Raw genomic sequence first — 24264 nt, 5'->3', positions numbered from 1 at the left:
GAAAAGCAACTTTTAAACAGCTGGTTTGGGTTCTTTCTGCAGAATTCATGGAGTAAGTGAAGATGACTCAAGGGCAGGTTTAAAGCCCGGAAGAAAGTGAATGCCATAATCAGCTGATGAGTGTCAGGTTACAGAGAGTCTCTTGGCTTTGAAGAAACTTAGAGGGATTGGCCTGGACAAAGCAAACAGTTAAATCTAAGGGAAAGCTTTTATTTTCTTTCATCTATCTTGTAAAAAAAATGTAGAGAGGTGGGGGAAATCTGTGGAGTAGACTTAAAAGTTTCTGGAGCCAACAAAAAAAAATACACATTTTTAAAAGAGATGGAGGACTCTAAAATAAACCCCCTTTTCCAAGAAAAAAATGTAAGTGCTACAATAAATGATTTTATAAGCTAATGAATCATGAATGATAACATAAATTGTTTGATTGAGTGCTATGAAAAATATTCTAGACTAAACATTTACCTTTTAACATACCTGTTGCACAAATGTACAGTACAAAAACTAGTGACTGCTCTGTGCTTTTCTACTTCTGGTATTTTATAAGCTATACAATAGTTTATGGAATTTAAACACAGGAACATCATAATTCAATTTAACATGAATGTTTATTACAAGGAATTCATGAAGGAGTATTCTGTATCATTTATAATTTTACTGCTCTCTCTCCTTAAAGACATACTTACACTCCTTTTTCAGTGTGTATTGTACAACTGTTCACCTAGCCATACTTCCTTCTTATCCTTCTGAGATTCACATCCAGAAGTTAGTACAGTAATTTACTGTTTATGGGCAAGATGTAGAAATAAGAAACTGCCATGAAAAATAATTTTGTTTGATTTAAAAAAACCTTGGGGGGTGCAGGGAATGTAGAATTTTTTAATAGCTACTTAAAAATTCCAATTTTCCTCCGTGCTTCATTTCTCATGTTCATGAGTATCTGAGCAGGGGCAAAAGTTTAGTTATGTTTATAAGAAAGGTTTAAAGCTACTAAAGCGTGGTCAAAAGATTAAGGTTATTAAGGGTTATACCTTTACCATGAACCCTACCCCCTCAAGTTGAATAAATATACCATGAATGATGCAATATACATACTCCACCAGAGGCCCAGACATAAACAAAACCTTTCTGACTGCAGCAAGAGCTAGGCTGAAAGGAATTTGCCTTTAACAAAGAACCTTATAATAAACTTACAATGATCCCAGCCGTCCAGGGGTTCAGGAGAAAGAGGGCACACACCAAAAATGTGCAAGCCAGAACCACGCTAATAGACAAGAGAAGCCAGTGACGAAGCCCAATGTACTGTTCCCAAAAAAGAAATGGGTATCCATTTGGGTAGCTGGGGACCCCAAGGCTGGTGTAGTTGTTACAGATAGCTCTCACTTTCTCAATAGCTTCCACAAAGTCAGCAGTTTCACGCAATCCATTGAGGTAGAAAGGAAACTGAGCATATTCAATGGGCTCAGCTGCTGGAACTAAGAGAAAGATGATGTTTAAATACAGATTGTAGAGGAAGAAAAAACAATATGCAGAGAAATAAATATGATTAAAGCACTTTGTTTTCTGCAGAAAAGTGTTAAATTTGAGTCAAAATTAATTACTTTGTTTAAACTTCAGAACTTCTGTGGCAACTTTAAAAACTCTAATCACAACCGATGACTATATTTCACACCTTGCAGCGTAATTCAATTATTACACAGTACATCATACTCAAGACCAGCTTGATTATATTATTTAATGTAAATGGGTATCTAATATTATATATATGAATTACTGTGGCACCTATCACTTTATTATCTGTCCATAGTACTCTGTATGTAATGTAAAATAAACAAAAGGGCAACCTTCTCAAACACTTCTCCCTATATTTTAAATATTTTATTTGAAAAAAGATTAGTTTCAAATAAAAATGTTACTTCAGTTTTATGCTGGTATAACTCCTGTGAAGTCAACATATCTTTATCTAAAATCAGTGGAATTAAACTGGTTCTAAACTAGATTTATTCAGTGGTGAATCAGGCCTTTCTATTTTGTAATTCTTCATTTGTCTATTTTAAAACCACTATCCATACAAAAGTAAAAAAAAAAAAAACCCTAACACTAATGGCTTATTGAGGAAATACATAACATTTTATCCTTTAATGATCTGACAAACTTAAATTTTCCATGCTTCTTTTTGAATGTAACGCTAAGTCTACTGTAATACCAAAAGAAAAAAAGAGTCTTCCACAACAAGCATTTAGTTACTGCCGCTGTGTGTTCCAGACCCTGCAGGGTCATTCAGTTGACTTGCTAAACATGATTTGCCCTATTATAATCTCAACTATAAATTTTCATTAAGACAAGACTTGGCTGACTGCCACAAAGCTCTAGGGTTCGGATACAGTGAAGCACAACTTGCTTGTTATCCAATCGCTTTTCTAAGAGAACCAATCCTCTCCTTCCCCATCCATCTCAGTAACCAACTAGCAATCCACCCAATAAATCCAGTGTAAAAGCAAAGAAAATCAACTCAGGATTACCATTCATAATGTAAAAAGGTGAATGGGGGCAGGTGGAAAGGAAGGATGACACTCTCTTACACCGACTTCTCCACTACCCAAACAGCTCTAGCACAATACAGGTATGGGTGGCTTATATGAATGACCTAACTTGCCAAAATTTTCTTCCACACTAGGGTGACAAATTTAGGATAAACATGATATAATTTTCAATGACGAAACTCTGGAATGGCAAAGGCAGAATGTTATGCACGCTGAAGGTTTCCCTTGCATACAAAATTAACAAGCAGTGTTAAAAAAATGTCTAATGCAAGTTTTAGAGCTTAGATATAAACTATTATACAACTAATTATTCAACATGATAAAGTCCTGCAGTGGTACCACATTATACTATATTACACAACTGCATCTGTCTCCCAAGGTTTTAAAGTAACACAATATATTGTTCTGTTTATGCTTCTGAGACCTGTACAGTGTCAAGTAACTAGAGAGTTACTGGGCCTTTAAGGAAGGAGTGAGGCACTTATATAAACTATAAGACATTAAGATTAAATGTTACTTACTTCTCAGCCTTGTTTCTGGCATATAGTCTGCCTTGTCATGGACCCATTCTGGACGGTGAGGCCGGATGTTGGCTTGAGAGGCAGCGTAGGCCACGGGGTCATTGCTAACCCAGGCTGTCAGGTAGATGTAGAAAGCATTTGGGTTAATGATTCCATCTGCATCCACCAGACGCTGTTTAGTCAACTGCAAAATGGGAAGATTAGAAGCCTTTCAGAAAGGAGTTTTGCTTTCAGAGCTCTTGCTACAAAGCTTTAAACAAAAAGACTGGAATATGCAACACACAAACAGAATCATTTTTTGTGTGTGTGACTTCACATTAAGTGACTAAACAGACTATTGTTTGAGAGTGAGCAAATATCTAAATATCTGTATTGAATTTTAGAAAAGTGTTTTGTTTTATTTTGTGAAAAGCATATAATATTTATTATAAACATTAAACCAGCAGATGGTTCCAGAATAGACTGAACCAATTAAATGTGAATTCTAAGAGACTGTCTACCGCCAAGGGGGAAAAATGACCAAGTTGGAGAAACATATTTAAAGGAGGGGGAAAAAAAAATCTGGCAAGAGTCCCTATACACGTCTGTGTGCAGTTAACCTCTGTTGTTAACACTGAAGGAAATGCCACCCAGTAAATGGAGGAGAGCTATAAAAATAAAACAACATCTGTATAAATTTTGCTAACACTTGCCTCCTATGACCTATGTATTCAGAAAATGCCAAGCGCCAAGAAAGTAGACGAGTGCACTGTGCGGCTTGGGTCATTGTGGGCAAATGTATTTGTGGGGTAAACAGCAGTGGTGTATTTCCAGGGTTTTGTAGCCAAATACTACCCAGCCAGAGGATGTCTTGGATGAAAACATTATGATTTTTTGTTTTGTTTAGTTTATTTTAAATTCTGGCTTGACTCCAGTTTCAGGTCTTTTTAATGAAATGAAAAACAACAGTGACAGCAGTTTTTTTTAAAAAAAAAAGCTGGATTCCAAAGATCTGGATTCAATTAATCCACAGGATATGCAACAACTATATGTCTTCAAGCTGTCTTTGGAATTGCACAGTACAGCTCACAGCCCCTGTGGGTGCACCACACTTTTCTCCCTCCCAGGCACAGGAAATTATATCAGCAGCTATGGTCCAATCACATTTGTTCCATGATGTACCTGGGACATACTACCAAACAAAACTACTTGGGCATCTCACTTAAGTTTCCTCTTCAATTCCCCTCTTTTGCTTAATTCCTAACTCAACCCCCTGTCCGACTTGACAGCATGCTGCATGTTGCTGCAAAGCACTGTGTTTTATACACCATAGTAACTTTGAACAATGTACTCCGTAAATCTGTCACCTTTAATGCCAACAAAAAAAGGAAGACAATAAACAGAGCAGCCGGGAAGATCATTAGAGTGACTATTTTCTGCCTGAAAGTACAGAAAGTCAGCTATAGTTCTGAGAGAAGAGAACCTAGGCTACTACTGTATTTTTTTCTGACCCGCCTTTTAAAAGTCTAATTTTAAGATAAACAGTCAAAAACACCAGGTTTTGTCTTCCAAATGAGATCAGAATAAAAATCTGCAAATACAACTGTATGCTATTATGTACCATATAAAAAGGAGCTCTGATGTGCTCAGGTTGCTTAATGAACTGAGAGTCTCAATTCTAGTACTGCCTTTACATTTAGGGTACATCTGCATTTGAGCTGGGAGGTTAATTCCCAGCTCACGTAGACGTACTCATGCTAGCTCTGCTCAAGCTAGTGCACTAAAAATAGCAGTGTATCCAAGGTAGTACAGACAGCAGCTTGGGCTAGCCACCCAAATATGTACCCAGGGAGTCAGAGTGGTCCATATTTGAGTGGCTAGCCCAGGCTCCTGTCCACGCTACTTTCTATTTTTAGCATGCTGGCTTGAGTACAGCTAGCGTGGGTATGTCTCTGTGAGCTGGGAATCACACTTCCCAGCTCAAATGTCGATGTACCCTTAACTCATGATAGTGCAGGAGTACTATAGTTGGGGTTGCCAATTTTGGTTGGATGTATTCCTGGAGGTTTTAATCACATGACATAATCTTTAATTAAAGATTACTCTTTAATTCCTGGAGACTTCCGGACAATCCTGGAGGGTTGGCAGCCCTCACTATAGTATATGATGGCTGCAATACCCTTTCATCCACCCCTCCTAAAAAATGTCTCTTAAAAATGTGCCTTTCCATTCAAATTGTTGGGAGCAAACTGAGTAGTTGGTAATCTACATTTTAAGATTTCTATTCACCAGTCAAAAAAATAAAATAGAGGACGACCGTATATGACTGATTCTTCACATACTTTGGTGTAAATCAGGTGCAACTCCACTCAAGTCAATGGAGTTCAATCTGATGTAAAATTGGAGAAGAATCAGGCCACGCAAAGCTCAATCCTGCCTTCATATACAAGGATGCAGCTCCTATTGTGTTCAACGGGAACTGAGCTCATGCATTTAAGAGCAGAACTGGGCTCAAAAAATATTAAGTATGCACCAACTAGTATTTCATAAAGATAGACGTTTGTGACGGTTGCTTCTGAATATTAAAGAATGCAGGCTCGATCCTGCAGTCTTACTCCCACGAGTAATCCCACTGAAGCAAGTGACGCTATTCGTGTGTGTGAGAACTGCAGGATCAGCTTTATAAGCTCAATAGATACCAAAAATAATAAAATAAAAAAAATAAAACCCCAACAACTAAGTATTCCCCATTCCTTCTACAACTCCCACTAGTTTGTGTATTTCCACATAAACAGGTATGGTCACAGTGACATATGGGACAGTACCTGACTGATGTCGATGGGCTTATCGCGGTTGCCTGTTTGCACCAGAAGTTTGTAGGCCAGAACAGCATCATCAGATCCATTTTTATAATTGTTATATGTGATTTTCCCAGTTTCCCAGTCACTGTCAAATGCATCTTGAAGACCTAATGAGTTGGGAAAGGGGGGGAGGGGGGAGATTAAACATGCAGATAAGAAACCACTCTTTAAACAGATTACAGTTGGGAGAAACAAAAGTAATTACTCTTTTTACATATATACCTATTTTGGGCCAGCCTGTAGCCTCTCTAATGAAGCTTCAGGATGATGTAAACCCACCCCCAGTCTCATGCTCACTGAGTGGCTGTGTTAGGGCTCTCCCCACATTATGGCTGGAGTGCAGATGCACAGAATCCAAGTTAAGGTCCGCTATAATCCCTCACCCTCTGTGAAGGGGGTGGCAAGAAGGAGCTGGCTAGCAGAGCTGAGCTAGTGAGAGACTGGGTAAGTAACCTGCACTCAGAACAGAGCTGCAGTAATCCACTGCTCCCAGGTAGGGTGACCAGATGTCCCGATTTTATAGGGATAGTCCTGATTTTTGGGTCTTTTTCTTATATAGGCTCCTATTACTCCCCACCCCTGTCCCGATTTTTCACACTTGCTGTCTGGTCACCCTACTCCCAGTAGTCAGTGGGGAGCAGGGAAGGGATTATGACTTGGGGTCACAATTCCTTCTCCTGGTGGCACAGGTCCACACTGCCCCATTCACAGGGCTAGGAGTTAGGTGACAACCTAGCACTCTGTTTGTAAATCAAAAGAAGAGGATTCACTGAGGTCTTAATAAACTACAGTTGTGCAATGCTAATATATTTTTTTAAACGTGTATCTCCATTCTTCGCAACCTCTGCCCCCACACATTACTGAAATCTCACCCTACGCTGAATGGCACCAAAACAGAAACTCCACTGACTACCATGGAGTTAAATCAGGAAGGAATTTAATCCATTATCTAAAAGAAACACACTCCCCATACTGCTCTTCCCCCCACCCCCTGCCTCCCCATGAGATGCTGGCCAAGCACATTAGCACTCTCATTAACTGTCTTGTGCTACTGCAGAGCGCTAAAGCAATAGGTTCTATGATATAACCAGAAATTCCACTGCAAGGGGGAAAATAAAACCACACTCAAACTTTCAACTTCAAACAACAACTCAGCTGCTTCTTGAGCACAGCGTGAGTGAACACGATTTTGTCAATTTGTTCCATCTGTTCAACTTGTGTAGCTAATACAAGTCGTGGGATCTGCTGCCAGCACGTGTAAAGATCACAGCCAACACCTATTCACTCTCAACTGTTATTTTCCTCTTTGCCACCCTTTGGAGGGGTGGGCGGGTGGAGAGGAAAGGGGGAATACCTCACTCCTCACAGCACAAATTTGGATCAGATTTAGAACAGGAAGCCACAATCCAATGCAAGGAGGCTCTTTGAAAACAGATGACAAACCGCATGTCCTGGGAAGGGAAGGAAAAGCAGAGGGGCAAAAAAAATAAAATAAAAAAAGCACCGACCCACCTCACAGCTGCCCTGAGAGGCTGTAATCAAAACCATCATTACAGAACTGATAGGTTAGCTACAGCTGTAAAGAGATAAGAGTGTTGGAAGAGAAAACATGACCTAAATGACACACAGCCTTAGGGCCTGAGTGCTCATTCTCCTTTACAAATGCTTACCCCTCCCCCTAGAAAGTTGCCTCCCATGAAGACCTCCATAATCATACTCCCCCCTTCCCCCACTAAAGCCAACAGGTTCAGAACAAAGCAGTAAAGCAAGCCTTCTAAACCCAGCTCAGACAGTACTCCAGCCCCTTGCCCAACAAAGGGAGACCATTTAACACCAGATACTCCAACATCATCTAAGTGACTCCAAAGCATGCAATATGAAAGGGCTGCTTGTTGGGCACTCGCAGTGGGCAAGATATAACTTAGGAAGTGGAAAAACACGAATCTCTCCTTCCTGAATACAGGTTTAGTCCATTAAAACCTCCAGTGAAATGGTTATAAGCACCAGTTGTGTTATCAGAATAGTGATGTAAAAGAGCATGTTGGGAGTTAAAGGAGGGTTGTTCAAGAAGAACACGGGAGAGGAGGCGAGACCACCAAAGAAAAGACTGAGTTCTAAGTTACGATATACATGACTTTCCTTGGTAAAGTGAGCACAAGATGCTATGCTAAACAGACAATATTTGGGGCCAGAGTTTTCAGATTAATAAATGCTTCATACAAAGGGGACAACTGGATACACAAATAACCAGAATTAGCTATTTGCATTCAAAATTACTCAACTTGTGCTTGCAAATTCAGCATACAATTGTGCATAAATTTTACATAACTAACCTGCATGAAAATCTGGTCTTTTCCCCCTCCCTTTATACTTAAAAAAAAATGAATCTTCACCACAAAATTCAAATCCATTTTGAATATTTTATGACTTAGATAGCTTATTCCCTTTATGTTATTACTGGAATAGGCACAAGTACCAGCACCAGTTTCTAATTATTGAACTGGTACATTGCTGAGATCTAGAGATGTCAGAAAGAGTACCTAAGAAATCATCTTTAGGTGTGTATAACTTCTTAATGATTTCAAAGTCGCTAAAACTTACAGACCACCAAAATTACCATGACACTTTTAAAAAATAAAAGTTGTGAATTCAAAGGAAAATAGCTACACATTAAAAGTACAACCAAAAAACTAGTATGTTTTAAAAATAATTGTGATCAGCAAAATCTTTTGGAACAGAAAAATAAAGCAACTTGGTGGTGGCCTTCCTTTGGCAAAGCTATACAAATGAAGGCAATTTTTAAAATGGTATATGCAGGAACATAAGAACATAAAATTTGTCACATGAAGCAGTAACCTATGCTTGATGCTTCACACAAAGAAGGTGAACTCCCTCCCTCCAGAGTGCATCTGGCCAATTTTGCAATACTGTACGTGAGATGTTGGGGATGAGGGAATGAATTCCTTCCTGACCCATGTGAACAGCAGGCACTGTGAAGCACAGGGTATGATTACCCTTTGGAAAACAAGTGTAATTATAAGTCAACGGGGAATATAAATTACCTCATTTACATCCAGTCACTTATATACACAAAGTTCACATTTCCAGTTCTAAATGAAATTATTAAAATGTTAATTCCTTTCCTTGATATTTTCAGATAAAAGAGAAAGTGCTTGCATTATTGAAAATCAAGGAGCAAGACAACATTTTAAAAGATTTTGTGGAAGACTGAAGCCATATAACTCCACTGAAAATAAATCAATGGGAGTCTTGTATGGCTAACGCCAAGCACAATACTTTGATAAAAAATGCTGCTGTTCACATACTATTGTTACCTACCAAATCCACCATGCAAATATTTAGGTGCCTGAGGGGCATATTCAGCCTGCAATCTGTGCACTGACTTCCTAGTGAATTCAATGGGAATTATCGCTGTACTTCAAGCACATGAAATAACCTTAGTTTGCCATTCGAAAGATCATATCATGTTCTCTAACATACAATCACATCATTCTGATACAATTCCACCGGCTCTCCATTCATTCCAGGATCCAATTTAAAACTGTCCTTCTTCCTTGTTTTTAAAAAGCTCCATGGACCTGTTCCAGCCAGCTTCACTGGCCTTTGCTCTCTTTTTACTTCCTTTCCATTCCACTCACTTAGTCTTGGGTCTAGCTAGCACAATATAAGAATTAGGTATTATTATTATTACTATCTGCTCCTTCATATAATCACATTAGTACAGGTGTGAGAGCTTTCTCTAGTATAGGTCTTAGATCCCTCTCCTTCATCAACACTCCATAATCTTAAAACATGTCTTCTCCTTTGCCTACACTGCTTAATGTTTTTCTCCTTCTATTTTAATCTACACAATATAGTTGTTTTATATTAGTCGTACAGTTCTCCCTTCTAAATGTCAAGTGACAGTCACATTTATGACCTAAAAGGAACAAGAGTTCATCAGGCCTGAGGTTTTTGTCAAATCACAAGTTTGGGGAGCCTGCTTATTCCTCCCTAGTGTTTTTTTGTTTTGCTTAAATGTGTCATGCAAGTTACATCTATTATCTCAAAAGTGTGTGAGTTACACATACATCCACCTCCTCTAAAAAGCTACCATATGATTGCAAGGGAACAAGGGAATGGTGGATAATGTGGTGCACAGGGCTTGCTCAGTTTTTGCGTGAGCTGTAGACAGGGGTGGCTCTAGCTTTTTTGCTGCCCCAACCATGGCAGGCAGGCTGCCTTTGGCGGCGCACCTGCGGGAGGTCTCCGGTCCCACAGATTCGGCGGCATGCCTGCAGGAGGTCCACCGATCCCGCAGCTTCAGCGTACCCGCTGCCGAATTGCCGCTGAAGCCATGGGACCGGCGGACCTCCAGCAGGCATGCCGCCAAAGGCAGCCTGACTGCCACCCTCACAGTGACCGGCAGGACACCCCCGCGGCTTGCCGCCCCAGGCACGCGCTTGGAGTGCTGGTGCCTGGAGCTGCCGCTGGCTGTAGAGGTAGTGGCTTTGCAAAAAGGAGGCATGGATTGGGCCAAATCCCTTGCTCAGTATCATCCTCCCAGCAGCAGAGTGAAAAAATGGAGCAAAACGAAACCACTCTTGAACATGGAACCAGAGTGGTTATTGGTGCTGGTGTGCAGTCTTCGAGAAACTCTGAGTCCCTGTGGGATGCAGCTGTGATTACTGTAAGATTCATTTGTCATATAGATGTCAGATTCACAATAAGCATATAGTGGAACCTCTAAGCTTTGGGATATGGACTGTGTGGTGTTCTGGTTTAAATAAATGTGGAGAGACAGATTTGCCTCTGAAAGAATCAGGTACCTGTAATGGGCATGATGACTGATTAGCTTACTGTGTCACTGAAAAACAAGCTGGGTTAGGTATTATCTTTTATTGGACCAACTCCTCTTGGTGAGAGAGACAAGCTTTCCAGCTACACACAGGTGTTCTTCAGACCTAGTGTTTACCACACAACACTGCCAGCAGCAATCCTGCCCTCTTTCCAGACTTACCACTAGCATTGCATGTTGAGCATCAGCACAAACTTGAAGACACAGAAATAATTTCTACAATAAACACTCTCCCCTCAAGCTAACTACTCATACGACATCTCTTTCTTCTGTGTATAGGAAACTATTTACATGTCTGTATCATTGCAAAACATGCAAAAAAGGGGACACCCCACAACTTCCTGTATTTCTTTCTGAGATTGCCTACAAATTGCTTTATGTAAAAACACAGTAACAGAAACAAATCTCAGTTGAATACCAGCATATAAGTGTATTTGGAAAAGTATATTAAAAACTATTGCCTTTTCTTCTCCTGCAACTAAATGTGCTTCTGAGCAAAATATTCCAAGCAAAACTTTCATTAAGTTAATGTAACAGACTGATGAATGAATCTCAGACCTAAAAAACAAAACAAAACTAAAGCTCCTCTCAGTCTCAATATATATTAAATACAAGAGAGAGCTTGATCATTTTTGGACTGCATGCCACTTAGTGGTTTATCATGCTGCCCCACATATTCTCAGAAGGAAAAAACAAACAAACAAAAATACTAGAACTTTTATGCACGTTTTCTGGAAACTATTGGCTACATTAGTAATCTGTAAACAGTTATAGGAAAATGTAGACTGTCTCCATAGGTCAGCACAATTTATTTTTCAATTGACTAATACTTCCTAAAAGACCTTCCAACATAAAGATAGGAGAGGGACAGGTGCATTTCTAGGCAGAATTTGATGACCCATAACTAAGAAATGTTACATTTGCTGTAATGTTACTGTTTATTTTCAGTACTAAAGAATAAATTGTTTCAGAATGAATTACTATAATAATCCTACGCACTTGGCCCCTGATCCAACAAAGCACTTAAGTAACATGCTTAACTTTCAGCATGTGAATAGTCCCAACTGAAGCCAACGGGACTGCTCATGTACTTGAAGTTAGGTCGGTGTTAAAGACACAGGCACAAAAAGACCCACCAAACCCCTCTATTAGCCATTCAGCAATATTTTTACCTTGCAGCCAGTCTCGAAAGTAGTGCAACCACATTTTGGGAAGCTGCTTATTTTCCTCCAACAACACATATGTAACATTGCTGAAACTTTTGTGAAGGTCATAAAGTAAGTGCTGGATGTTGGGGTAGTCTGCTTTCTGTGTCACTATATACATGTTGTAGAAAGAGAAGTACTTGAATTGTGCAGCAATAAAGTCATATTCTCGCGTTTCCCGTGGTACAATGTCTGTGAGATCCAGTCCATCTCTCACCCGGGTAGTACCGTAAAGACTGACACCAAGTAAACCCAGGAAAAGGAAAATAACCACAACCTGCAATAGAAAATGGAAATGCAGTAAGTCCCATGTTTCTAAAGAAAAGATGCTGCTTAGGAAACATTAGAGGAATTACTTTGAAATTTACTTTTTTAGTATCATGCTTTTAACCCCTACACACGATGCACCCTTTCTAATTCCTATTATAGTCAATGGGAGTTGGACCATGCGCTATACATTTTAAAGGGAACAAAAGTTAGAAATCTATTTTTAACTTATTTTCACTGTTTACAAACTTATATTACAGATGCCAGTGTCTCCCGTCACTCAAAATCTGTGTAATAAAAATACTGTCACTGGACACATAAGTAAACTGAAAGTCTTCAAGTCTTAAATGAGCTCTAAGATTTTAGAGCTCATTTAAGAATAAATATTCCAAAATGAATCTCTGCCTGTTGGCAGTGTAATTTACCAAGCTCTAATGTGGTAACTCATATTGCTCCAAAATACAAAAGTCCTTTCCTCTTGGTCAAGGGAGAAATATGTATTTTTGTTAAATGGATGTACATTTTGCAGGTTTTACCTTGGCTTTTGGTTTTAGCAGGAATGGAGCGTAATGCTTTTCGGCAAAAGATGAGAGCGTCCATTTAGTACAGGGTGGCTCAAGACAATGCATATTTGAGTCTGAAAACTGGGAAAGCAAATCCCTCGTCGAGCTTGTGCTTTCTGGGCTCTGGCAGCTGAGGTTATCCTGTGTCACTGTGACTGGCTGCACAGATATTTCTGAGCGGGGCTCTGCTGTGGTGTAGTACACATGGGTATGAGGGTCATATTCTGTGCGCAGCTGCACTGTAGATTGCATTGTAATCTGAGTTTCGTGTGCAAAACTGTGACTGCTGTAGGGTGGTGGAGGGCTGTAGCAAGTGTTATCATTATCTGCATATGCTTGAGGCTCAATCTGAATCACTCTGCTAGTACATGGACTGAAAGAGAAGAGACAAACATCCATTTACACTCATACATTTTCATCAGATTAGACAGGGTAGTCTTTATGCATGTACAACTCATTAAATTTTTTTATACTTTAGTTGTATATAATTTTTTGATGAAGGTTTTGTTTTGCAATTTAAGGAAACATTTTGCTAAACAGGGGTAAAGAGAAGGTGCCTACATAAATATGTGTATCTCGTGCCTGCCAAAACAAATCAAATTGCATTGGGTGTCTATATGTATAGATAAGTAGACAGGCCCAGATCCTGATCTATGTTTTGTGCCGCTTAAATGGGGAAGTAAATAGCAGCTGTGGGTGCTCGGTACTTCTGAAAATCAAACTAAAAAATGGAGGACCCAAAGTTAGTGAAAACTTTGGGAAGTTTTGATCTAAGTAACTTCCCAAACGTCACACACTGAATCTATGGCAAAGCCAGGAATAGAACCTAAGATCTGGGTTCACAGTCCTTTGCTTCAACCACTCCCTGTACCTTGAAAACAAAGCTAGAGATGACATGGCACATTCTCCTTATTATAGAAAGGTTAAATTGTGTCTGGTCCTTAGTGGGTGTGCAAAGGGGAGAGGATGCAAGGTGCCCTCTCTTCTGTGCACAAACCAACTGCAATGGGAGGGAAACTGTAGTCAGTGCTTCAGACTAGCTCCTCCAGTGACCAGGGGCACTGAAAGCCATTGAACAAAAACGTATACCCTGTAAATGATGGAGGTCATGCATTCAGTTGCTATTATTACTTCAAGGCAGGGGTGCTGATGTACCGCAAGAACCCCCAAGTTCCAGCTTCCCTGCCAGTGACTCTAGTCTTTCCATGGGCTCTGCTCCATAAGCATTTGCCACAAAGCTGGCTCAGTGCACACGGGAGGTATGGAGCGGGCAGAGTTCATGCTGCACCCATTTCCTGGATGGTGGAGCTGATGCTGCAGTCCCATCACTGAGGGCTTGTCAACACTATGAAAGTTACAGCAGCATAACTATGGTGCTGCAGCTGTGCCTTTGTCACCTCATAGTGTTAACTCTCACTGCAGCAATAGAAGGGATTCTTCCATTGCCGTAGTAACTCCAACTCCCTGAGTGACAGAAGCTAGGTTGATGGAAGAATGCTTCCGTTGACCTTGCCAAGCCTACAGCAGGGTTTTAGGTCGGCTCAGCTGTGGTGCTTAGGGATATGGATTTTGCACACCCATGAGTGACATAGCTATGTCACCCTAAGTTTTATGTGTAGACTAGGCCTAATTCTGTCCAAGTCTGTCTGCTGCGGCATGGCCCTCTTAGCACCTCTCCCAGCCCTACAAAGAGCTGTAGCCTTAAGTCACTTCCCAATTCTAAACTTTTAGAAGGTTTTTTCCCCATAATGTTTAAAGGTTTCCATGTATAACAGTAATAATTATACAGAGCTGATGATAACTTTAAGTACAAGTGATGCCTTGGGGCCCTCACGTTTTGGCCGGTCCCCGAGAGAAACACCCAAAATGGAAATAACGCTTGCCCCACCCCAACCCTCCCACCTTTCTACTTCAGCACATGGGCTCTCTTTGGGATCCTACAAAAATAATAAAAACAGTGAACTAAACACTTGTGGATATTCTCAAAGCATGAGTCCGCTACAAACTTCTAGAAAGTTATGCTCCAAAGAGTAAAATGAGTGTGTGTGGCACAGTATGTATGGAACAGAGAGAGCACTGTTTATTATTTTACATCTACCCAGTCAGAAAACCAAGATAGCAAACATGCTTCACCTGTTAGCAATAAAATCATGCTGACAACATGCTACTATGGGCCTGATCCTGCAGTCCTGAAACATGCAGAACTCCTGCTCACTGCAGTGGGAACTATTCACACAGAAGGGCTGCTGTGTTAGCCCCAAGTGTTAACTACAAGGAGATTGTTTGATACAAAGTTACACTCCCAGATAGCCTCACCTTGTAAAGCAGCAGAATATATCCAATCTCCTGTCCTCCCGACGGTAAAGGTCCATGCTTAGAATAGCAGGAAAAATTAGCAGAACCATGGCAAAGTTGAATACGACAACAACAGCAGCCTAGAAACCAAGTGGAGGTAAAGAGATGTCATCACTAAGCTTCATGCTTTTAGGACACAGGCTTAAAAAGCTTACAAACTCCTTTCAATTCCAACATGTCTATCCATTTGTCATGTCAGCTCATGAGTACATTCAGACTTTAGCCTGGGGGGCTGAGAGAGGTATTTTTACATTCCTATTTCATTGTGGTGAGTCAACTGTATTTAATTAAAGTCTGTAATATTAAATTTTATATAGTTCTTATGTACGTCCACCAAGACATGGTGATGGACATATTTTAAAACTGAAAAAAATAAATACAATACATTATATTTTTGCGAGAGAATTTGTATTATTGCAGTCTTAATAATGCAGAAAGAAAAAAAGACACCCTGGGGTTAAAACCGTAGCTATCAATTTGAAGGTTATGAAGTCATTTAGCTACCACTATAACATTACAGAATAGTGTTAAATCAATAATAGAAAAAGTTCTAATTAAACTTTAATGAAAATGCTAATTCTAGTAATGTACTACACATTTGATGTAATTAGCTAAAATCCAGCTATAAAAAACAGAGTAATATTTTAGGATTATTTATAGAACTCCCCCACTCAAGTTTAATACAGTTTGATTAATGAGCCAATTTTATTAAAATAACTATTTAAAATGGAACAAGGATATTAAATATTAATTTTAAAATGAAAATTAAATTCAAATCTCAACTGTTCCCCTATCTATTGCATATAAACACACAGGGTGCAGCACCTATTATTGTTATTAATTTGTTCTGTAGTAGTGTCCAGAAGATCTGCCATGGACCAGAATCCCATTGTATTAGGTGCAGTCCAACACAGAACAAAAAGTTGAACCCTGCCCCAAAGACCTGACAATCTACAATCATGAAATGATAAGTGACGTGAACAATGGGATTCCTTCACCTGATTAGAGGGTAAAGAGTAAAATACACATCCAAAACCATTCTCTAAAACACATATTAAATACTATGAATGACCACAAAAGATGGAAGAACAGCATGTAAAGAAAGAAGAACAGCATATAGAGAAAGAAGAAATTAACCCAGAAAACAAAACCTCATTTCAAACTCAAATGAGCAAAATGTTCAAAATTATTCTGAAAAAAAAAATCAACAAGAAACAACATTAAGCTCTTTGGGTACGGCCTAAGTTACCAACAACATATAAGAAGCATGTTACTCTACCGTGGCTCAATGTGTGTGGCTCAATTTAAGGAAACGGCATAAACAGATGGCATGTTCTTGCCTGCCTCCCTCATGTAACTTCTGAGTTGTATGCAATTTTGGCCCAAATTTTCTAAAATGGTCACTAACTAAATTTCACGGGTTTTGAGTTCCCAAATTGCTACACCTCTGGCCTGATGATTTTCAGAAGGGTGAGGACTTAATACGCCAAAAGAAGTCAATGGGTGCTCCAGGTGCTCAGCACATCTGAAAACCACACTCCATGTGTCTCAAACTGGTAACCCAGAATCTGTGGTATCCAAAATTAATATCCAGTTTTGAAAATGTAGTCCATATCATGTGGCCTTGTACAAGGAAATTTTGACTTTTTCTGTGCCTCCTCTGCAAAACCAGAGCAATAAACCTCCCAATGGTGTTATGAGGATTAGTTAGTGCTTGCACAGTATTCTGAAGTTATAAAGCACCAATTATTATTACAACTTTCTGAGAATGACAGAACCACTAGTGTAAACATTTTCTAGTTATATTAATCCAAAAATTGTAAATATACTGTACTTTAAAGCAATTTACACTTCTGCTCCTTTTTATATTAAGATCATTAGCCTGATTAAAGCAAGATTTTCATGCCACTGATCTGACTGGAGATGTCACTATTGATAGAGTTTCTTTAGCGTTAAAAAGGCTAGTTAGCATTTAACCAACACTTGAATCTTTCAGGGAAAAGATCCAAGGACCATTCCATGATTTATAAATACCCACACACAAAGGTATGTAAGGTCATAGCCAGGACTGCAAAATTAAGTGATTTCCTTTTGATCCTTTCTAGAATGGATTGAATCTGTCAGGAAAACAAACTGCTGCTTTAGCAGGGGAGGTATTTACTGAGCCTACTTTGCAGAAGTTTTTTTTTTAATTATTATTATTCTGCAAAGTCAATCACGGTTGAAGTATCTATAAAGCATGAGTTATTAATTCAGTTAAAGTAAGAGCTTCTGTCAACCTTCCTGCAAACTTTTTGAGATTTTGGTAGATCAGTCAAGCCCTGCTCCCAATTTCCCAATATAGTCCCTAATTTTTCCAGCATCCACAAAAACTTCTAACTGGGCCTCCAGCTTCATAGACACCCTCCTCCCCAACACTTCCACATACAGCCCTTACCTTATTGGATTCCACTGTGGGTACCAACAACCCTTGGGTCTCAGTTGCCTTGGGGCTCTATAGTTAAAATTGCGTTGGGATTTGTACTTAAGCAGGATTAACAGCATTCTACTTCATACTCTAATGAGTAAATTTAGTCTCCACATTAAACATAACTACTCTTCTTAGGACTACTGAAGTCTCCATAATGCAATTTTGGTCACAGATATACTGACTTTGCCAAAGAAAACATTTTTTAAACAATCCTTTTGTGAAATTTTCTTCAGAGTCTCATAGTTTTATGGACTCCTCTAGCTGAAGTATCCCAGTCCTTACAAACTCCAGACTTACTCACCCACTCACACAGACAGAATGACATCTCAGGTATAAGATAGTTTTAATTTTTAAAATGAAATACATCAAGAGTTGTTCTCCTTATCAATCTTAACTCATCATCTCATCAAAGAGAAGACAACGGACCTGATACAGCCTACCTCCCTGAATCCCCAGATCAGCTCCTAACATATACTGCTGCCTCTGGGGACCCAGGGAAGCAAAAAGAGCAGGAGACTTGTGGGGAGGGGGATGAGAATCAGGGTTAGTGGGTGGGGTCTGCAGTGAGGGGAGGGGAGATTGAGGAAGAGCAGAGTTTCTAAGCGCCGATGTATCAGGACCTCAAAGGCTCCTCTCAGTGCTACTGTTTGTTATGGAGGTTTGGTGTCTGGGTTGAGTGATGTTTGGGTATTGAACTTGGGCCTTCATTGACAATTTCCTTGATTTGTAGTGATTATGTCAACAGGAACTGCACCTTAACTCTAAGTTAATGAAGTCTGTAGTGTGGGAATATAGTGTTAGACTACAGGGAATCTGAAATCAGCAGCCACAAGACCCAGCAGAGAGAGCTGGGAGTGGGAAGAGCCTCATGCCTCCCTCTTGAAAAGTCAACAAAAGTTCTGGGATTAGTCTGAGAGGGAAGGAGCTGAGGCCTCATTTGGGGGTGTGGGATGAAGGGGCTCTCTAAAGAGTGAGCATCAAACACATTCCATGAATTTGGCTGCTTTCTCTGAACCAAACTTAAACATTTTAGTAATCTGCTGCTGTAAAATCTGGTGGCTGCTGCTGCATCTGTTAACTGAAATAAGAGAATGGAAGTCTGTGCTGGAGTCACTGAGGGAGAAGGTAAAAAGGCTGGTAGGTTGGGGCCCTGCCCAAGGTATGTGCTAGTCTTTGCCATTCCTGGTAGACCACCCAAGGAGAGTGGGTGTGCTGCACAGCCAGAGGTGATGAGCAGATGAGGAGGCCTGTCACAAAGACTTCCACCTTATTGCTGCCTCACTGCAACTCCCTTCTGATAGCATACATGACTTGGATTCTCCCCTCCCCCAGCTTTACTTCTGCTCCTTAAATCCTCATGACAGGAGCAGAGACAGTTTAAGGAGTTGGAAAAGAGGAGAGGGCAAGCCTTTTCAGTGTTATTCACAGAGTAAGATAATGAATTAATTTAACAACTTACATTCTCTCTCTCTCTCTCTCTCTCTCAATAAGGCACAGTTATCTCTTTCAGCTACACGGAGTTTGTGTATTACGAAAAAAATCCCACACATGACAACCTACTTTAATATTTAAGAAAAAGTTCATCATTCTTGCATTGAGGAAAATTGTTATTGCTACAATTTATTGGGCTAAGTTCCATGCTTGATTACTAGAACATCCAAGTAACCCCCCTACATATACAGGGCCAAATTCAGCCCTGGTGTAAGTGGGCTAAGTTCTATTGATTTTCATGGAGTTGTGACCTCTTCTGCCAGGGCTGTATTTGCCCCATGAATTCAATAGGTTTTCATAGGTAGGGCAGAATTTGTACTCAGTTTTTATATTCTTCCACTTCCTCCCTCGCTTAGAAATAAAACAAAGAGCTATTTTGAAGATGTTCTTACAGCAGATTTGGCCAAAACAATTCACAGATTTCTTTGATCGCCTACACTAATTTTAAGAATATTATACATATCTACAAATTTAGGACCCAATCTTGACAGCCCTCTAGGAGGTGAATCAATGTGAGTTTGGGGTTGCTCATAAAGCATTCAGCATCTCAAATTCTATGCCCCTGAGTTAAACAATTTATGAAAGCAATAAATGACACAAAAAAAACCCCCAACCCCCACCACGTAATAAAAGCTGTAAAGCAAAACAAACCCCCCTCAGATAATATGTTGTAGAAGCTCACTTTAAGACTGCTGATTTTCTTTTCTATATATTTGATAAAGGCTAATACATTATGTAAGATCTGCAAAAGTTGCAGAATAAATTTGAATTTAAAAGAAAAACATTAGTCAACTCTTGAGACAACGGCCCCCTATTTTGTGGGCTTTGAATTTCTTAAAGTAACTGAACAATTCAGAAGTATGGATGAGCTACATTAGCTCCCATAACAGAAGTTCAGAAAGAAGGAAGTGTTGATATGCTAGGCTGAAGGTTGTGTTCCCATTTATAGGCGCTAGTCAGGATATCATTTATTCTCCCTCAGCAGCTGGGTTATTTTACAGATCCTGGGCCTCAAAAGCCATGGAAGCTTTGACAGCTATCTTGCAATGTCTTCAGAAAAGTGAATGAAGAAAGAAATAAGGTCAAAAGCTATCCTCTTTTTAAGCCCATCTGCTAAAAGTTTGCTATCTAGATGAACAGAAATCAGCATCTACGAAAAGAAAACTGCTGTATTTCAATGCTTTCTAAGCTCCACTAGGAAAATGTCAAAGTCAGCAAGGAGTTCTTATTTAAACAAACATGAATGAGAGGGAGAGGGAGGAAGAAAATTGTAAATAAAGAAATCCACATGTAAAAACAGACCACCCACTAGAATCTTACATGGTTAACTGATTCTGAATGCTGTGATTAAATGCATCACCTGATTTTGATTACACCTGGTGAAGCAATACAGAACAAGTAATAGATGCCCCCATTTCTAACAATAAAAGGCTTCATTCTCGTATTTTTCATTTGTGTTCACAAATTTTTCAGTTACCAGCAGATCCTCAGTGCAGGTCATAGGGTGCATATTTTGCGCATTATTCCATCTGTCATATGTATAAAATGTGCTACTACAGATGAGCTGAGAAAGGTTATGGCAACATAGATGAAAAGACTGGCCAAATCAAGTACTGTTTTAGATACTGGAAGGACTGAGTAGAAGTTCCTACAGAAAGATTCTAAGATAACTGCTACTTTATAAGCAGCAAAGAGTCCTGTGGCACCTTATAGACTAACAGATGTTTTGGAGCATGAGCTTTCGTGGGTGAATACCCACTTCATCGGATGAACGCATGCATCCGACGAAGTGGGTATTCACCCACGAAAGCTCATGCTCCAAAACGTCTGTTAGTCTATAAGGTGCCACAGGACTCTTTGCTGCTTTTACAGATCCAGACTAACACGGCTACCCCTCTGATACTTGCTACTTTATAAGAGACCTTAATTCTGACATTTATCAGTCTGAGTAACTTGAACATGAAAATCATACTGGACACACTGGATGTGCTGAAACCTCATTTGGAGCATCAGACATTTGTTTTTTGAAAGCATGGTACGTCTGACAACATGTGCCTGCTACTGTGAACTACTGAGTGAATTGACAGCAAAACTATAGGTCACATAATATATCTGTCAAACAGAAGAGAGAAAAAGTGTAATATATATATGCACACATGGACTAACACAGCTGCTCTCTCTGTGGATGTCCCACTGGCAGTGGAATTGGTGTATTTCTGGTATGTGTGGTGGGGACATATTTGAGGCAGACTCTCCAGGAATTGAGCGCCCCTTAACAGCATGGAGTCCACATCTGTGAAGGCCCCCAAAACACAGGGAGTTGAGTGACTGAGGCCACAGAATCTCTCTCTGTGTGGATTCTCCAACTCTTCTTCCTATGATCAGTATATTGGGCTGAGGTAGCCTCCACGGAGCCATTCAGCAGCCACTGTGTAGCATATGAAAGGAAGGGAGAAGACAAGTTCCCAAGGACTCCCAGTGGAGATATCCAAAGCCCTTTCCACCACTTGGGCTAGGGGCTGGATTCTTGGAGTTGGGCCATGGAGTAGAAGAGATCATAATAAATAATTTCATTCCAAGAGAGTGTTTAAAAAGAAAAAGGTTACTTTCAACACATTGCATATGCTCTAACAGTGAGTGCTGAAATCTATGTTAATCACTGTGTATGTGAATAGGCGTGAATCCTGAACAAAGTCTACAACAGTTGATCTTTGCCATAAGATATTAAGTAATTCCTCTGTCAATATCCCCCATAAGAGATGAAAGTGGCTTTCAGGATTAACTGTATTACCGCCCTGCCCCCTACCCCCATCACACAACAAATGAATCACTGCTAAAGACCTGCATCCCTAATTTTAGATATCATTTGAAGACACACAATGCAGAACAGTGATGCCTGTGGTTTTCAGTATTTTCTATATTATTCACTACTAAAATGCCTATTGAGAAGAAAAATAGTAAATTATTAATGTTCATTGGTCCTCATGCAGCTGTAATCAGTAACTGCTTATCGTTTCACAGCTTAATGCAGACATGCCTGAGCCTCTGAAAACTGCAATAATTGCCACAGGTATTAAGAAAAATTGCAGCCCTCACTTCCTCTGGGTAGGTCAAGGGTCAAGTAGAATGAAAAACGATTAGAGAGCCGGGCTACAACAGAAGAAAAATTACTATTGAAAAAGTACAGTTTCTCTGCTGTGTACTAAGGTCAGACAGTGCAATAAATTGCCTATGTGTTAGAGCAGTGTCAGAGGAGAACCTCCCAGAGCTCTCTTCAAAGAGCCTTTTAGCTTTCAAGAGGAGCTTCCTTAAGTATCTCTCAATATTTAATCTCTCTGAAAATGTTTTATCACAAACATAAATACGAGAGAGAGAGAGAGAGAGAGAGAGAGAGAGAGAGAGAGCTTTCCATTCATAACATTCACACATTCTCTCAAAGTAGTTGGGCACATGAAATTATCAATATACTTTGTTCCAATACTCTGTTAAAAAGACATTGGGAATAAGGGAAGGACCTATTGCTGTGGTAATAGTTAATGTGGCAGCAGTGCTCCTTGTTGCTGTCATTGCACAAGGAATTATACTGCCAGTCAGCAATCTGGTTTTGTAGGCTAGTGTATAGCCTGCTGCTTTTAGCCGCGGAGGGGTGTGTGTGTTAAATCTCGCTTAGTTTTCTATTTTTTCTGTTTTTGTGCTCGGAGACCGTTGGATGGTCAGGGTGCTCTTTCACTCTCCTGTGGGACACCAGAGGGTCAGGATCCATTTGCAAGAACTAGGAGGAGCAGAGTAAGGGTGAAAAGAATGGGTGTTGTCACCTCCTTCTATATGTGTGGTAGACTAGGGAGCAGAAGTCAATGCACAGTGGAATGGAGAAGTACCTAGTACTGACCATGATACTATCACTGAGAGTTACTATCCTCGCCCTACCATGATATAAGCACAATCATAAAAGCCAGCGAAACCTGATATCAACTTACTTGGAGTGAAAATGCCCGTAAAGCAGGAATAGGAATTAAGGCAGCCATAAAGAAGGCAGTAACATTGCTGATAGATGTAAGGGCGACGCTTGCTCCTGTTCGCTTCAAACATTCACCTGTTCTATCCTGAAAAACATAAAACATATCTTAAGAGTCCAATGAATTGAAGAGTATGCAGCACTGGGTGTTTAAGGGTTTGATCCTGCAAATGGAGCTGTGAGGTAGCAGCGACAGATCACCACTGTAGATGTAACATGATGACAATGGCAATCTATAACAAGTCTGTACTGAAATAAAAGCACCCACGTAACATAATCTGACAATATAGCAGGCACCTCATAAAGCGCTAACAATTTTTTAGGGGGAAAAGAAGGCTTAGCATGGCTTCAAAATTCAAAGATAAAGTGATGCTGAGATCAGATATCAAATATTTCTTTTATTAACGAGGTTATGTTTTGTATCCTTTCAGTCACTTGTTTTAAATATTTTTCAGACAAAATAAGCATGCATTAAACTCATGGCTAAACTATGTATCTACAATGTCTTGGGAAGCATGTAGCAATAAACCCAGGACCACACAAAGCTTCATACTTTGTTTAAAAAAAAAATGAGAAAGGATTGTTTGTCAACCTACAGGGCTGTTTGCTGTTGGTTTAAAAGCACATGGTGGCTACAGGTAAAGGAGTCTGTGGTGCTTGTGTGCTAAGACAGATGACAAAAGAGCATGTGGAAGACAGTTTGTATACAATAAAAAAAAAAGGAAATACATGTTGCTTTTTTACACAGATTTGTAATTCTGATACGAAACTCCAAACTGAAAATAAAACCCCAGTTTAGAGGGAGAATGCTGTAAAAATTAGAGGATTTGGGATTTCACAATGCTCATATGTTAATGATGATTTAATATTTTCAATTATCACTCCTTTATAAATAAAAAGGAGTTGTGGAACATGCATAATTCAAAACAAAACAAAAAGACTTCACCTCCATTTTTTTTCTATACAACAATTAAAATGCGTGTTTGGTTTTCAAATTTACTCCCTCCTGCTCCTTTGTGCCTTAAAACTTTAACTGATGGATGCAAAAATATTTTAGCATTTTAAAGTCACAATCCTGTATTTCTTTCACCTCCAAAACATACATTTACTTGGAGTTATGGGTGTGCAGAAGAGGT

General features: G+C 39.7%; 1 protein-coding gene across 1 annotated transcript in view; it reads right to left on the bottom strand.

Annotated features, from left to right (window-relative positions):
* PTCH1 (patched 1) overlaps positions 1 to 24264 on the bottom strand; it is a 77622-nt gene that overhangs the window by 15170 nt on the left and 38188 nt on the right. Inside the window, exons 12-18 of the mRNA XM_039545589.1 lie at positions 23091 to 23216; positions 15114 to 15232; positions 12771 to 13170; positions 11935 to 12244; positions 5869 to 6011; positions 3065 to 3248; positions 1195 to 1475 (exon numbers count right to left, since the gene is read on the bottom strand). Of these exons, the coding sequence (XP_039401523.1) occupies positions 1195 to 1475; positions 3065 to 3248; positions 5869 to 6011; positions 11935 to 12244; positions 12771 to 13170; positions 15114 to 15232; positions 23091 to 23216 (1563 nt within the window). The remainder of the gene's footprint in view (positions 1 to 1194; positions 1476 to 3064; positions 3249 to 5868; positions 6012 to 11934; positions 12245 to 12770; positions 13171 to 15113; positions 15233 to 23090; positions 23217 to 24264) is intronic.

The sequence above is a fragment of the Mauremys reevesii genome, linkage group 6 (genome assembly GCF_016161935.1).
Source record: "Mauremys reevesii isolate NIE-2019 linkage group 6, ASM1616193v1, whole genome shotgun sequence".
Classification (NCBI taxonomy): domain Eukaryota; kingdom Metazoa; phylum Chordata; order Testudines; family Geoemydidae; genus Mauremys; species Mauremys reevesii.
This window is presented reverse-complemented; position numbering and strand designations above follow the sequence as displayed.